Consider the following 16620-nt stretch of genomic DNA (forward strand, 5'->3'; position numbering starts at 1 on the left):
AAAATTCATAAATCATTTCATAAAGGTCATTTGCAGTTCCAAACACGTTTAATCACTCTTTTGTCTTTGCAAAAGCTTTAGGGCTGGATGATATAGGGGGGAAAAAAGCATATCAATAAAATAGAAATCATATTGATCGATATAGATGATAAACATATTCAAAATATACTTTAAGTGCAGCCCTGATCATTTTATGCTTTTGCTTAATGACCTATTTTTAAATACTGACACAAACACTGAATTCAAACTCAACCCTTTATTCCACCAACGCTTTACCAAAACTGGAAGTTTTTAAAAAATGAAAAAGTATGCGTGCTATCTGAACTCTTTGAAGGGGGTGGAGCCTCCTGGGTCTGCGTTGTGATTGGTTGGGAGGATGTAATGACTGTAATATTAACCTACAAGGCTAGAATGCAAAAGGAAGGAAAACTATTATTGAACTTTTTATTGACCCATCATCGATACACGTCTATTGATCGATTTATATTGTTATTGAATTATCGTCCAGCCCTAAAAAGCTTCCTCCAGGTTGGGTCATAAATGTATGAACAGATATGCTAATTAGATGATGACATCGTCTACTAACATAGACACTCCCTCAACCCACCAAAATAAATCTCTGACTTGACTATTGTCCAGCAGAGGGTCACTGGCATCCTCCACAAGGAGGGAAAGCCGCGTAAAAAAATGGCTATTAAGAGGCACACAAGAAACAGGAATAACTTCAGCTTTGAGTTCGTTGTGAAGAAGAGTTTCAGCCGCACACGGATGAAGTCGGTACACGGTCACCAAACTGCACTTTGCTTGCGTTGACGTAGAATAGAAACGTCTAAAGCGACTCACCTGGCTGAGAATAAAAAGGGCTGGACTGCTGCTAAGGAGCCCAAAGTCCCTTTTTAAGACGAGAGTAAATGTTGCCTTTTGGATGGAAATCAGAGTCTGAAGGAGGAGAGAGAGAATCTACGTCGTTTGAGGTCCACTGTGAAGGTTCCGGTGATGATTTCAGGAGCCATATAAACGGCGATTCCAGGGAAACTTTATATTTATTAGCTGTAAGACATTGACCTACAAAACTAAGATAAATACTCGGGGAAATATATCACCAACTAATGGTATACTGCACATTTGTGGGACAACTTTTAAAAAGGCAGTCTTCAAAGATTGAAGGTCGTCTGTAATGATGCATTAAGACTTTTGTTAAACCCAGATGGACCAGTGCCAGTGAACTGTTTGTATCTGCTCACATCTGCACTTTGATGGCTGTTTTTAAGAAAGCTTATGTATAAATGTATTTGTCTTTTAAACGAGTCTAATACCAGAATTATCCTACTGTTGACTAATGTTGTAGATATTGTGCAGTAAAGTACTCATCTGTACTCTGGAGACATTGGTATGATTGTCTTCTGAATGGCTAGGAGTTGTTTTTTTTTATTGTACTTTTTATTCTTTTATCGTTTTTGTTTTCTCTCTTATGTAATTTGGACTTTGAGTCTGTAATAATAAAAATCTAATTCATCTTTCCCGCCGGTTTCAGGTTTTGAACTGAATTACTGAAATTAATCAACTTTTTGCTGATGTAAAGTCATGAGATGCACCCGTGCAAGTTTTGTCCATCAGATTTTAATCTCCCGAGCAGAAACCTGCTCTAAAGAAATAATGTTTATAAATGTCCGATTTGGTCTGCAGACGCCCGTCTCCTTCACATTGATGTTCCATTCAGTTTCACCCATTTTCTCATGTTCATTATTTGATGTGAATTGTTTGCATTTCACCCCCCCTTCCCCTCGTTTTTGCATGGTTGTGGAGTACCTTCATTGAAACCTCGTATGTTTTTGTTTTTTGCCCTCCCCCACCCCCCACACCTCCCCCCCCCCCCCCCACCCCTCTCTCACCCACGCATCAGCAGCCAGTTAAAGTGAAGCGCAAAAAAAGCTTCAACCTCTCACGCAAGTTCCCGTTTTACAAGAGCAAGGAGAATATTGGGCAGGACTTAGTGGAGTCTGAACGTGAGTACCAGCTGTGTGATCCAAGGGGGAGGGGGTGGTCTTTTTCTCCATTTTATTTATTTTATTTTCATCCTTTCCCCCCTTTATGCTTCACTTCTTTCGTCTCTCATCTTTCCGCTCACCACCCAGGGAAGGTTTTGTGTGTGGGGGCGGCACCACTCTCATCCCTGCCTCCCAGTCCCAGAGAGGGACCCCCCATGCGGGAGGGAGGTGTGGGGTCCCTCTCTGGTGAGACCGCGTCGTCTGTGGGCTCCAGAGGAGTGTCCCAGCTTGCATGCGTCGCTGCCAGCTGTTACTTCATAGTTGTTGTTGTTTTCCTGCGTCGAGTCCTGATCAATTGTCCAGTCAGAATCCCATTACTGGACTGTAGCTTTAACTCTTAGCAGGTCCAAATCCCGCCTTAATGGGATTGGGTCTGTGTAATTGAAAAGCAGCGGCTCGCCACGAGGCTTAACGAGCATGACGGCGCCGCGTGTCAGCGGGCGCACTCCTCTCCTCCTCTTCCTCCTCCCCGCCCCCCTGACTCTCACTAACCTCTTCTTCTTCCTCTCTGCTTTTCTTCTCTTTGGTTTCTGCTCTCACCTGTTGGGACACCTAGGACTTCCCGGGGTTAAGCGATGACTTTTATGGATCAAAGAGTTTGAGTAAGTGTGTGGTTGCGCCGTGTCGAGCAGCTGTCCTCCAGAGAGAACGCTTTGTCACTGCAGACCCAGCTGGGAATGCAGGAACCACACACATTTATTGGGAAGGCGGCGGGGGGGGGACACACACTCACACACACACCTCAGACTCACAGCACATACAAACGCTGCATTCCTGTGGGAGGGGGGGAGCCAGGGTGACACTTCTTCTGAACGTCTCCTGGGGATCTTTCGTCTCATAAGGTCACAGAGCTACAAGACAGACGTCGTAACTCTGTGTCTACTTGGAGATGCGTCCCCCGGGTCAGCCACTCCGCAACGCCTGCAATGTTTTCCTCGACTTTCTCCCCCCCCCCCGGCTCCAGATCTGCTGCCACAGGCACAGATCGACCAGTAGGAAACATTTGGCCGGGGAGGTCTGGGTCAATTGGGATGTAGTCACAGGAAACACTTGATTTCCTAATGCTTTTTTACCTAAAAACCACTTCCCTAGTTTTGCAAAAGCTTGGCTGTTGCATAGAAGAACTTCTGCTTTCTTTATTTCCTTCTATTCAAACGCCCAGCAGTTGGTAAACATGTTTTTTTTTTTTTTTTTTTGTTTATTGATGCTATTTAGGCTGGTGAAAATATTAAATCTTAAGATGTATTAAAAAAATGGCAGCTTAATGGAAGGTTTTCACTGTTTTTGTCTTTTCAGAATGCCTGACGTCCAACACAAGCGACAGTGAAAGTAGTTCAAGTAAGTCGCTTAAATTTCATATCAAGTACTTTAATGCATGTAGAGTTTCTGTGGTAGACCAACACAAAGGGGCGCATAATGTTGAAGTGGAAAGAAAATCATACATGCTGTAAAAAAAAAAAAAATCTAATATGTAGGCTTTTGGCCTGTGTCTCTACCATCTTTGCACATCTAGAGGCCAGACAATCAGCCCCTCTTTGAAAAATAGCTTCAGCTCAGATTGGATGGAGAACGTCTGAACATACATTCTCAAAGAGTTGCTGGTTTGCAGGCCTCTGCAGAGCTGGATGCTTTAGGTAGACCCACGCATGTTGGGTAAGGAATGCATCCAGAGGTTGCAGGATCGTCGCTCTCCTTTCCTTTTTAGCTCTGGTTCAGGTTTACGGTTGTTCTCCCACTAAAAGGTGAACTTCGGTCCCACCCTCGAGTCTTTTGCAGCCCCTACGATGTTTTCTTTAAGGGATGCAATGCATGTAGCTCCATATATCTTCCCATCTACTCAGTCTACCTTGTTACCCCAGCATGACGGCGCTAACACCGTGTTTCGTGGTGGGGACCGTGTGTTCAGGGCGGTCAAACATAGTGTTTGGCGTGTCAGCCATAAGGTTTAATTTAGGACTCATCTGACCAGAGAAACTTCCATGTGTTTCTCCTGCTTGGCTTGTGGCAAACAGGACTTCTTGTGGCTTTTCTTCAACAACAGATTTTTCCATAAAGGCCAGATTTGTTATGTTTCTGTGCACCAGGAAATGTATTTTGTTGTAATTTGAGTTGAACGGATAGAAGGAACCGGCAAGTGGATAGACGGTCCAACCCTATTTGATGACTTTAATTGGTAATTGGCTGTTAACGGGAATCGTTTGCGAGAGAAAGGCGAAGTATCAAGCGACCAACGGCAGGCAGTCAACGCTTAATAAATTGCCTTGTTCGTCTTCGGTGTGAACAAACCTTAATAGTTGTTCTGTCGACAGATTCTTCCACCTGAGCTGTAGATCTCTGCAGCTCCTCCAGTGTTGCCAGGGCTGTTTCTCTGCAGGGTTTCCCCCCCACCGTATTATAGTGTTATTAAAGTGTTGTTTGTTAAATGCCTCGATTTGTGAGAGCAACGTAAAACTGTCAGTAAAGTTCCCGTCTGGGAGAAAAGCTCCTGGTCAACATAAGCTAACGTTAGCCGTTAGCTTGAGGCACACTAGCTGGTTAACAGGCTGTGCGCATCCTTACATCCTTACCCAGCCTGTCAGTTTAGTTAAATTACAGTTTTTCCTGTATTCTTTCCATTTTTTTGGATGATTGGGGAATGTTCTGAGAAATTAACTCTCATTTAAACCCTAAGCCTGATTTTCTCTGTGTTTCTGATGCCGTTTGTTCACTGGTGTTTTCTAATTAACCTCTGAGGCCTTCACAGAACAGCTGCACTGCTAAAAGGGAACTAAAAGCAAGTAAAATGTTCTTGAAATTAGTGTATTTGTCCTGGATTTGAGCAGGTAAATAAGATTATCTGCCAATGGAAGGAGTGTTTTACCCCTAAAATAAGATAATTAGATATACTGCAATTGAAATAAGATGATGGAGATGGATTATTCCTATTTTAAGTGCAGAAATCTTATTCTATTGGCAGATCATCTTATTTATCTGCTCAAATCAAGGGCAAATACACTAATTTCAAGAAAATGATGCGTACTTTTAGTTCCCTTTTTAGCCATGTGGATTTACACTTATATTAAATTATACGCAGCTCGCCTCTATTCACTAATAAGTTAAACTTTTTAAAGCAACTAATTGTACTGGATTTCCATTGTAAAGAGGGATAAATATAAATATAAACCACGGATCAGATTTTTTATTTTTTATTTTTTTTCAAAAAAAAAATATTTTAGACTTTACAATTATGCGCTGCTTTATGTTGGTCGCTCACAGAACCTCCCAATAAAACCAACTATAGTTTGTGGAAGTTTAAAGGGTTTGGATACTTTTACAGCACTGCAAAAACGGATCTAAAAACAAGTAAAATGTTCTTAAAGTTAGTGTAATCGTCCTTGATTTGAGCCAGTAGATAATATTATCTGTCAATGGAATGAGTATCTTTGCCCCTAAAATAAGATAATTAGACATCGTGCACTTGAAATAAGATGATGGAGATGAGTTGTTCCTATTTTAAGTGGAAAAATCTTATTCCATTGGAAAATCATCTTATTTACCTGCTCAAATCAAGGACAAATACACTAATTTAAAGAAAATTTTACTTATTTTTAGTTCTGTTTTTGCAGTGAGGGCACTGGTGTCCTCAGCAGCGTTAGACGTAAACCTCTCTGACGTTCTCACTGCTTTGTGTTCTTACAGAGGGTCAGGAGGACACCATCCTCTCCTATGAGCCAGTCATTCGGCAGGAAAGTGAGTGCGGCGGTCTCTCTGCTCTAAAGGGGTTTGTTTGCTGCGCTTCATCCTCACCTAAACTCACCCGCCTTTCTTCTCTCAAATCCAGTCCACTACACGAGGCCTGTGATCATCCTGGGCCCAATGAAGGACCGAGTAAACGACGACCTCATCTCCGAGTTCCCCCACAAGTTTGGCTCCTGCGTTCCCCGTGAGTTAGCAGCCAGCGCCTCGCCGCGCCAAGCGCTCCATCAGAGACAAACGTAAACTTGTTCTTCTTTGCGTCCGCAGATACGACCCGTCCGAGGCGAGAGAACGAGATCGACGGCCAGGACTACCACTTTGTGGGCTCGCGGGAGCAAATGGAGAAAGACATCCAGGATAATAAGTTCATCGAGGCTGGCCAGTTTAACGAGAACCTCTACGGCACGAGCATCTTGTCTGTCAGAACTGTGGCGGAGCGGGTAGGCGCCCACTCGTCGGGTTTTCTCACAAATCCTCATTTTTAGCGTTGTAGGATGTAGTGATGTGCCTTTAATGTCGATGCTGAGGTATTTATTGAGCGTCACCTGCTTACAGGGGAAACACTGCATTCTGGACGTGTCTGGGAACGCCATAAAACGGCTGCAGCAAGCACAACTTTATCCGATCGCCATCTTTATAAAACCAAAATCCATCGAAGCTCTAATGTAAGCTGCAGTCTTTCTACAGGTTGCAATCAAAGTCTCTGCAGCTTCTGCGCGTGCCGAAGTGACTTTACACCTTTTTTTTTTTTTTTTATTCAGGGAAATGAACAAGAGGCAGACGTACGAGCAGGCCAATAAAATCTTTGACAAGGCAGTAAAGCTGGAGCAGGACTTTGGAGAGTTTTTCACAGGTCAGTCGCTGCTTTCTGGACTTATTTAATCCCAGTAGTTGCACTGCAAAAACAGATCTAAAAGTAAGTAACATGTTCTTTAAAGTTAGTGTATTTATCCTTGATTTGAGCAGGTAAATAAGATTATTTGCCAATGGAATGAGTAATTTGACTCCTAAAATAAGATAATTAGACATCCTGTACTTGAAATAAGATGACGGAGATGAGTTGTTCCTATTTTAAGTGCAAAAATCTTATTCAATTGGCAAATCATCTTATTTACCTGCTCAAATCAAGGACAAATACACTCATTTTAAGAACATTTTACTTATTTTTAGTTCTGTTTTTGCAGTGTGTGATTCGAAGGATTTTCTTGTCATGCAGTAATTGTTGGAAATTTGCACAAAATTTGACCCTTTCGGCTTTCCGTAGGTCCGTCACTAATTCTTTACCGCTGCCCAAGGTCAGCAGAAAACTATTACTTTTATCTGCTGTTTTAAAAAATAAGCAGCAGGCCTAAAATGATGTGAAAACATCAGCAGCGGTGAGAATAATTATCACCTCTGCTTCTGATAATGAGACGGCTTCACATTGAGAAATAAAAATAAAACAGAATAGGATGATCCTTTTAAAAGAAGGTGAGATGACAACCACCAGGTTAAATCGAACTTGCTGTAAAAAACAAACCTCTAAATACACCTTTAACTTTTAATGAGTAAACTCATAATTTAGTTTTCTCATTTTATTCTGTAAATAATAAAAGATCTACTTCTGTCTTCTCCAGCACTGATGCTCTGGGCAAATCGTGTCTTCCTGCTTAAATTCATCAGAAGTATTTCTTACAGTTTATTGACCCACGGTCTCCAAGTTGCTCGGTTCTGTTTGGATGTAATTTTTGCTCGGCTTTTTATAATCTTTGCTCTACATGCAAATAACTTATTTGGGCAGCAGGCTGGACGTGGACTGGCCTTGACACCCACGGATAGATAAATTCAACTTAATGTTGCAATTGGACGTGTTTCAAATATCGCGCTGCACATACCAAAAAGCCTCCTAAGTTTTGAAGACTCATCTTTATTTTCTATAGACTTAAGGATAGTTTTGCCCTTTAGCATTAGGTTCTGTGGTGTTTGTAATCAGAAATGGTTCTCTTACCTGTAGTGGACATGTTATTTTTGTGAGTTTACACCAAAACAAAAGTAGTGAAGGTTAAATATGTGACTCTATTATTTTTTTTTATGAATATTTTCTCTGTTAATCGAAGTCAGGGGTGTCCAAAGTGCAGCTCGGGGCCAATTGTGACCCTTGGAATAGCCAGATTCCTTGTTTAATGCAGAAACGTGGTGATTAAAGTTAAAAAATATACTTAGGTTAAACATCCTGGTGCAAAGTATGAAAATAATGGTGTTTTTATGTAATGCAGCTCTTGCTTGTAACCTCACTTCTAAAAATCCCATCGACCTAGAGCTGTACGATATAGGAAAAAAAAAAACCACATCAATAAAATAGAAATATTGATCTATATCGATAATTATCAACTAATTCAAAACATAGATTTTAAATGCAGATCTGTTTACACACAAACACTGAATTCAAACTCGACCAACTTTTACCAAAACTACCAAAAGTTTCTAAATAAAGAAAAAGGGAACATGTGCTCTCTGAACTCTTTGAAGGGGCGGAGCTTCCTGGGTCTGCGTTGTGATTGGCTGGGAGGAGGTAATGACTGTAATATTCACAGACATCATATACGTAGACGCGTCATAGGGCGCAGGTTCGCACGTCAACGTCACCGCCATATTGTATGTGGCAGAAAAAAGTCGAGTTCTGTTATTGTGAACGTGGATCAGAGAAGATGCCTCATTCATGTGGTGCAAAAAATACACACACACACATATATATATATATATATATATATATATATATATATATATATATATATATATATATATATATATATATATATATATATATATGTATGTATGTATGTATGTATGTATGTATGTGTTATGAATATAAGGATCAATTTGTTAAATCTAAACATTGTGGTCTTCATTATTTCATAAAACCATGTCACATGTGAACCTTTAAAAGTAAAAAAAAAAAAAAGTGATAATGGTATGAGAAAAACGTCATATTATGAGAATTAAGGGGGGACATTTCCAGAATGTTCACAGTTTGCAGAATTATTTCACTCCTGGAGTAATAGGGCCAGGTTAGATTATTTTAAATATTTTTATTCTTTAGAAGAATAAATTCAGGAGAATGAAGCTAAAGGGATACGAAAATAAACTTGTAATATTACAAAAAAAATACTACGAATACAAAGTATATTCAGAGATTAAAGTCCCTCTGATACTGTTTAAGTGACTGAGTAACTGCAGATTTGCCACATTTAAGATGGCGGACGCTCTGACGCATCGCAGCATAGGCAGAACCCGCCCAATGACGCGTCTACTCTTATATTATGTCTATGGTAATATTAACCTACATGGCTAAAATGTAAAAGGGAGTTAACCTTTTTATCCTATTGAACATTTTATCAGCGATATACGTCTTATCGATCGTTAAATATTGTTAGTGAATTATCGTCCGGCACGTTTAAGCAGGAAGACGCTCCGGACGGTTGGTAACACGAATCCTCTCGCCTGTGTCTGCCCGCAGCTATCGTCCAGGGAGACTCGCTAGAGGAGATCTACGAGAGAATCAAGCTAATCATCGAGGAGCAGTCCGGGCCCTACATCTGGATTCCCTCCCCAGAGAAGCTCTGAGCTGCCGGCCGTCCGACCCGCATCGGCGCGGAGCTCCCCTCCTGCCTCCCAGAGACCCCCCCACCCACCAACCAACCCACGTCCACGCGCCAACCCCTCCCCCTCCCCCAACCCCTCTCTCTCCTCACCTCCTTTTTGCAGATATGTTTCATATCCAGTTTTAGTGTCATCATTATGTTACTCTCTAAATGAAAAAGAAGTCTTTATCACCATTACTGTGACTGTGCACACACCCCCTGCATGAGTTTCTCAACAAAAACCATTCAAGACTGGAGTTGCCATTTTTCCCCCCCACCCCCCCGAGGAGTTTGTCAGACGAGAGCAAAAAAAAAAAAAAAAAAAAAAAAAAGGGAAAAAGGAGTGACTTCCTTTTTGTGGACTTGGACTTGCCTGAAGATCGGCGGTGTTGTGCAGAAATCAGGGAGGAGGAGTTAGTGATTCAAAAAGAAGAAATATAGACAAATCATACCAAGTTGGAACACTTTGTAAATGTTCATCAGATCACATTTAAAAAGACACGAGAGAGGCTGAAGAACAATTAGGGTTTTGTTTTTAGTTTTTTTTTTGTTTTTTTTTATATAAACGGACCGGATCAATTTGAGCCCTGCTGATGGTACTGTTGGAGGAGTCGTCTCTCTCTCTCTCTCTCTTTCTCTCTCTCCTGTTTATACCGACGGAGGGAATTAGCGGAGGAGCCTGTAGAGGAAAAAAAAAATAAACTGGTGATCTATTTATCACAGAGCCGCCCGCTGTTTGGTCGCCTGCCGGTGGCGGATCAAGAAAGAAGAAACGTGTTGTGAATCTCTTACATTTATATTATAAGATCACAAGATAAATCATAAGTCCTTCTGAGATTTTACAGCGTATTGAAAAAACTTCACATTTTACACTTCATTAGAGCTGTCGTTTTTTGGAGGGATGTTAGATTTTTTTTCTTGTTTTTTTTTGTTTCTCCTTTTGTTCTTGTGGGATTTTTTATTTTTTTTTATTTGATTTTATTTTCTTGGCTTGTGGTTTTTAGCTGCTCTGTAAAGGATGGGGGTAGAGAAGTGTAACCGGGCTCTCTGCAAAACACCAAACTGCCTTACATCTAATACAAAATTTCTTATTTTGTGACTGCCTGTTGTCTGTGAGGGGAGGCTGAGGGCGACATCCTTTTACCCGCGGTGCCCTCCGAGCGTCAGGAGGTCAGACATTAAGTGCAATAGATAGAAAAAAAAAATCCAGTCCTGCCTCCGTCGGCTCCTTTTTACTCCTCGTTTTTCGATCCCCTCCTTCTGTGTAATCGAACAATCTGGCTTCAAACAATCTGGACAGGTAGAGCCTCCCGACTTCTGTTGAGCAGTAGACGACCCCCTTACACTCTCTGCCTTCCAAGAGGATTCACTTCTGATTGGTCTGATTGGTCACATGGTACTGTCCGCTGTGGCGGCCGTAAAAACGGGTAGAACAAGACAATAACTGTATTGGATGTTCTAACGATTAAAGAGTCAGTATAACCTGTTCTGAATTGTTCCCCCCCCCCCTCTAACCAAAAAAAAAAAAGAACAAAACACTAAAGTTTGAGTAAACCTCTTTATGCTTTTGTGTATCTATAAAACGTGTTCGTTCTTCAGAAAGCTGGACCGCTGAGGTGAGCAGAGTTCGGCTTTGGGGAAAAAAAGGTGCGTTCAGGTTCTCTCTCTGCCGCAGGAATCTTGAGCTCGCTTTTCTTTGCGAAAGGTGTCCTGGTCCCCGAAAAAAAAAAAAAAAAAACCCGCTCGGCCTTCTTATTTATTTTTCATGTCCTGCGTTTTAACTCCACAGGAACCCAGACCTCTGGGGGTCCGGCTCACACGGCGCCCGTCGTCACCTGCAGGCATTTTTTTTTTTTTTTGCCATCAGGTGCTCCCCCTCCCCCCCAAACCCCCCCCCACCTGCCAGGCGCCACCGCTAAACCAGCTGTCATTACCTGTGTCAAAACCAGAGTTCAGGGAATAACCGAAGGGAACAGAGCCATTTATATAAACTGCTTGCAGACTGTTTCAAAAATGGTGTGGTAGCTGAACAATGTAAATAAGATCCCCCCTCATCTACACCCCCCCCCCCCTCCACATTCTCACCTGTGCTTCATGCATGTGTGACTCAAACCTGGACAGACATGTTTTATAGACCACAAACGTCAGGTAAGTAAAAGTCTGAGCTGCTCTTGAGGTTGCAACATCCATAGAAATGTGCTGTAATGTCAGTATTTCTCTTCAGACGCCTGTTGGAGCGGTTAACTAAAGCGGTTGGGGGGGAGGGGGGGGGTCCGGTCCCCCCCACACCCACCCACGCTGTAGGGCCCGTCTGCGTGTGAATTCTTGTGGAACGTGTCCGGGTGTATAAATAAAAAGCAAAACGCAGGCGGGAGCCTAAAAGCCCGGCGCATCGGACCCAAAACACCAGAAGCGTAGTAGAACCGCCCCCCCCCCTCTCTCTCTCTCTCTGGTGTTGGGGTCCAAATCCAGCTGACTGTTAACGATGTGTGGTATTCATGCCTCGGTCAGCCACGCCAAAGCCCAAAGAACTCTCATTCCTCCTGTGTCGGCTGAGGCCGTGGTGACGAGACGGTACCTGAACGCCTCTGTGTGTGTCTGAGCAGGGCGGTTCTGACCAGAGACATATTGACATATATGCTTCTTCTTTTAGTTTTTTTTTGTTTTAGGGGTCAGGGGCGGGGGGACTCTGGGCTTTTTTGTTTTTTTTGTTTGTACTTTTGGGTGATGATATGTTTCTGTTCTAGCACATCTGTGCAGTAAGTGCTTGCAAACATGAATCCTTGATTGTACAGTAGTTTCCTTCCTGTCACTGCAGGTGGTCTCGGCCTACCAGGACACTCGGCCTCATGGTCTTCCCTGTCCTATAGTCATGAGGGGAACGCGGTCCTGCAACTTTTTGTTTTGGGTTTTAATTTTTGGGACTTGACGAGAGTTTATTTGTTTGGAAATAAAATGTGACTCAGTTATAATCTTGACGTGGTTGTGGTTCTGCTTGGAGTGGCTTCGGCAATAGAGTTCTTTTTTTTTTTAAACCCGTGGGAATTTTAGATCAAGATTATCATGTTGTAAGACGGCAGTCAGATTAAGTCTTTAAATGCCAGTTTTGTTGGTTTTCATATAAAAAAAATGTCTTGCATCCCATAAATCAAGTATTTTGAGTCTCAAACGTTTGCAGGATGGATCAACCTCTAACTTCTAATAGAAATAGTATATAGATCCTAGGACTGAACGATTTTGGAAAATCTAATTGTGATTTAATGCGATTTTCTTTTTCCAGTTTAATTTATCATGTCTTTTTAAACATATACAAACAACAAATCATTTTGTTTCCTCGCTGTGCAGATTAGTTGCTAAAAGACCCACAGCATCTAAACTCAGAGCAGTAATGATTGCGTTCTGCCTACAATATATTTCAACCAAAATTGCAATTTTGACTTTTCTCTGCGTTAACCACAAGCAACAAAAATGGCGTCTAAATAAAGATGTTTGTAAACAAGGACTATTTAAGACAAGAACTTTTAATATTTCTATTGATCAGAATATTATTCAAGAGAACAGCTTTTAATTGATTTGGACATCAATCCTTGTTGAACATAAAGTGTAACCAACAAGCAAGTCTATGTAATAAACTGATTGACCTGTACTTATAATAATATGTATGATTATATAAACTCTAAAACAAGTAATAAAGTTAGATTATCTCACTTCTGCAATTGTCTTCAAAAACCCACTTTAAACATTTTACCAACACCTAATGGACGCGTCTAATTCCCTAATTGTTACATAGCCAAAAATTGCAGACCTCTGCGATTTGGAAATTGCGTTTTTTTAAATCGCGATTATATTGAAAATGCGATTAATTGTTCAGCCCTAATAGATCCATTACTTTTTCCTTTTTTTTTTTTAGCTAACTTTAGTCTTCATACAGATCAATGTTTGTGAATTTTCTGAATTTGTAACCATCTTAAACGGCAGAAATGGATCCCAAGCCCGAAGGAACCAGCAGCAACACTGACTCTGAACCCTTAAAGGTGAAATTTTTTTCCTTTCGCCTTTGTGCAAATTTGTAGATTTATAATACTTAAATTAACATCTTGCTGCCTGATGAAATTTCAGAGAGATTTGAACACAAGGAAATTAAAAAATGTACAAATAGAACCAGCAGTTTCCAAACTTATCAGCCTGTGATGCCCAAAATGACGGCGGGGGGGTCAGTTTTAATTTTGGGAAATTTTAATAAAGTAGTAATTTTATGAGAACGCTTACAAAAAAAAGTCTTCCATGTGTTTCTCATAATTTTCTTAATACTTGTGTGTCTAATATTATGACTATTCCAGTAATTTCCAAAAATAAATTGTATTACGGCCTTTATGTATTAAAAAAAACCACTGGACACAGAAGGTTAATTTCCACAAAAAAAGATTAATTTCACCTTTTTTGCAAGAAATAACTTGGATGGTTTCTGATGTTGAGTAATTGTACATTTGAGAACAATTTTCCACATTTAAAGGCGTAAATCTGTAACATTGTAAAGTCAGGAATGTGGATCATCACTTATAACAAATTTCTTCAGTTTTTATTTTATTACTATCAACACAATATGGAAAAAACATTCAAAAAACAAAAAACATTTAGGGAACCAGGATATTTCACTCAGACGTGGAGGAAATTGTCTTCAACAGATCTTCTGTAAAGATGCTTTAGTCCACCAGGAGGCCCGGTTTTTTGGACGAGAACAAGGAACCAGAACTTTTACCTGAGACAACCTGAACCAGTTTGGCTTCACCTTAACAACCCAGAACATCTGTAGGGGGGGCAGCAGCAACATCTACTCTTCTGTGCGGGTCTTTGCTTTGTCCAGGCTGCTCAGGATCTCGCTGTACAGTCCCGACATCTGAGGACACAAACCAGAACCTTTAGCATTTCTAGAAGCACCGCCAGCTCAGAATGCGACACCAAAGGTCCTCTCATGGTTCCCGTCACGTAAAACGCTTTACAGGAGCATCTCAAAGTCGATTCACTGTAGTGACGCACAAAAAGAAAGATACCGCTGTCTAGACTGATGGCTGCTAATGAACTAAAATTAAATGTTAGGCCAGATTAAAGGATCATTTCTATGCACTGGATATCTGGTTGGGGCTCCTTTTGCATGGAGGCGATCAGCCTGTGGTTCTGGTGCGGTCCAGGAAGCCCAGGTTGCTTTGACAGCTGCCTGCAGGTCACTTTTCATCGTTCTGCTCTGACGTCTCATCTTTAGTCATATTTGCTGACCAAACCAAGGTCCTGACAGAAAATGCAATTAGCATCTCCATAACGCTCGTTAGCAGAATGAAGCAAGCGGTGCTTTAAGACCTGATTAAACCCAGCGGACCAGATGACACGGCTGAGATGATTTCTGAACCTTTTACCTCCTGCCTTAAACTGTGGGACCCTGATTAACATTAAAACGGAAACTTTACTCTCATCTGAAAAGAAGATTTTGGACTTCACAAGGTGCAGTTATCCCTATCGTCAAGTTTTTCCTTCCACTCAATTTTCCAAACACTGAATTCTTTAGCAATCTCTTAAAGAAGGGGAGTAAGAACTGCAGGCGTCAGCATAACATTTATGCATCTCATCTAGAATTCAAATTTTCTGACTTTTTTTAGTTTTTATTAGCGGTAAGCCAGAAATTTAAATATATCTCATGTCTCTATTAATAATGGCCTGCCAGGAGGTTACACAGCAAACACTACATTTTCCATAATGCACTGCTGGAGTTGATATTGGTGAAGGTTTGAATGACAACAGAAAGAATCTACATAATATAATTACCTGCTTTTAAATAATTGAGAAGCGTTTTGTGTTTTTTTATTTTTTTTTATTTCCTTTATTTAACCAGGAAAACCCCGTTGAGATCTGGATCTCATTTTCAAGGGGGACCTGGGCAGAAATCTGCAAAAACACTACAACCTGGTTACAAAAATTAAAAACCAATTAATACATATGCACAAATATACAACAATAAAAACAATTTAAAAGCAGTGACACTGTTTCATACAAGCTTGTTGTCTATCTTTAAGAACCGCTCGAAATAAGTCCAATGAAATAGTTTCCGACATCTTGAGCTCAGACTGGAGCTGATTCCACGCTATAGGAGCCGACACACTGAATGCTTTCTTTCCTTTATCAGTTCGAACACGAGGAACATGTAGAAGGATAAAGTCATTTGAGCGTAAAGCATGTGAACTGCTACTCTTCCAACCAACCAACCAAACGTTTGACCTTAACAGCGATCCGGCGGCGGTGCTCTACCTGCGTCTCGTAGCTCTCCCTTAGGGACCCCAGGTGGCGGACGAAGCTCATGGCGAGGCCGCACCACTTCTCGGCGTCGTGGTACTGGGCCAGGCTGTACAGCAGGATCCCCAAGTTCCAGGCCTGAGTCAGCAGCCACAGGGTCTCCGTCTCTGGGAAGTCGTCCGGCTGCAGCGGAGAGCAGGAAGAGGGTTTAAAAAAAACAAAAAAAAAAGGCCTTTTAGCGGCGGCCACCTGGGAGAGTCACTTGACAAAGTTCCCTTCAGTGAGGAGCGAGAAAACCAAAGTGAACTTCCATCGAATCTTGTGTGGCTTTGTGTGTTCAACCTTTTAAACCAAGTCTGGGGATAAAAGAGCGTCAACCAACTAATTTTAATCGTTTCATTCACATTCTCTGACACTTTCATCTGGTCCCTTTTGCTTTGATCCAGAGATTTCGACAAGCTTTCAAGTAGTAACTCGCTCTGAGAAGGGGGGGGGGGAATATGCCGTGCCTGAAAAGCCGCGTGGCGTTTCAATAACCCCCGCGTCTCTTTCAGATGATTTCTGCAGCGCATTAACATTCAAATTGGCAGGAAGGGGTGGTGAATGGAAGCATCTGCTAATTGAAGTGTGGCTGAAAGCCCATTGATAAAAAAAATAAATAAAATAAAAAAAGAGGCTTCTAAGAAACGGAGGAGAGGGGGTTAATTAGGGAGCGCTTCAGGCGGAGGGACCAGGAAATGATGTTGGCGTGCGGCTGGCGCTAACTCACTGCGGCCGAGACGACGGACAGAGCCTCCTCAAAGTAGTCCCACACCTCCTGCAGCACGCGGGGCTCCACTTGTGACACGCCGCTCGGCAGGGACAGCTTGATCAGGCTGTGAATGCACTTGCTAGGATGGAGAGAGAGAATTAGAAAGCTCCTGCTTCCGACGGCG

General features: G+C 41.7%; 2 protein-coding genes across 6 annotated transcripts in view; one reads left to right on the top strand and one right to left on the bottom strand.

Moving 5' to 3' along the window:
* Window positions 1–10931, top strand: part of dlg3 (discs, large homolog 3 (Drosophila)) — a 163183-nt gene extending 152252 nt beyond the window's left edge. For 2 of the 5 annotated variants that reach the window (XM_036127251.1, XM_036127249.1), the window contains 8 exons: window positions 1907–2006; window positions 3345–3386; window positions 5727–5777; window positions 5869–5970; window positions 6051–6223; window positions 6339–6448; window positions 6545–6636; window positions 9280–10931. In XM_036127251.1, coding sequence (XP_035983144.1) covers window positions 1907–2006; window positions 3345–3386; window positions 5727–5777; window positions 5869–5970; window positions 6051–6223; window positions 6339–6448; window positions 6545–6636; window positions 9280–9386 — 777 coding nt within the window. In that variant the 3' untranslated portion in view covers window positions 9387–10931. Of the gene's footprint in view, window positions 1–1903; window positions 2007–2604; window positions 2651–3344; window positions 3387–5726; window positions 5778–5868; window positions 5971–6050; window positions 6224–6338; window positions 6449–6544; window positions 6637–9279 lie in introns of all 5 variants that reach the window. The other 3 variants (XM_036127252.1, XM_036127250.1, XM_036127248.1) reach the window with 2 other exon arrangements.
* A 3284-nt stretch (window positions 10932–14215) lies between these two features.
* Window positions 14216–16620, bottom strand: part of tex11 (testis expressed 11) — a 32259-nt gene continuing 29854 nt past the window's right edge. The window contains exons 27-29 of the mRNA XM_012861876.3: window positions 16455–16575; window positions 15701–15868; window positions 14216–14300 (exon numbers count right to left, since the gene is read on the bottom strand). Of these exons, the coding sequence (XP_012717330.3) occupies window positions 14235–14300; window positions 15701–15868; window positions 16455–16575 (355 nt within the window). The 3' untranslated portion in view covers window positions 14216–14234. The remainder of the gene's footprint in view (window positions 14301–15700; window positions 15869–16454; window positions 16576–16620) is intronic.

The sequence above is a fragment of the Fundulus heteroclitus genome, chromosome 23 (assembly GCF_011125445.2).
Source record: "Fundulus heteroclitus isolate FHET01 chromosome 23, MU-UCD_Fhet_4.1, whole genome shotgun sequence".
Taxonomy (NCBI): domain Eukaryota; kingdom Metazoa; phylum Chordata; class Actinopteri; order Cyprinodontiformes; family Fundulidae; genus Fundulus; species Fundulus heteroclitus.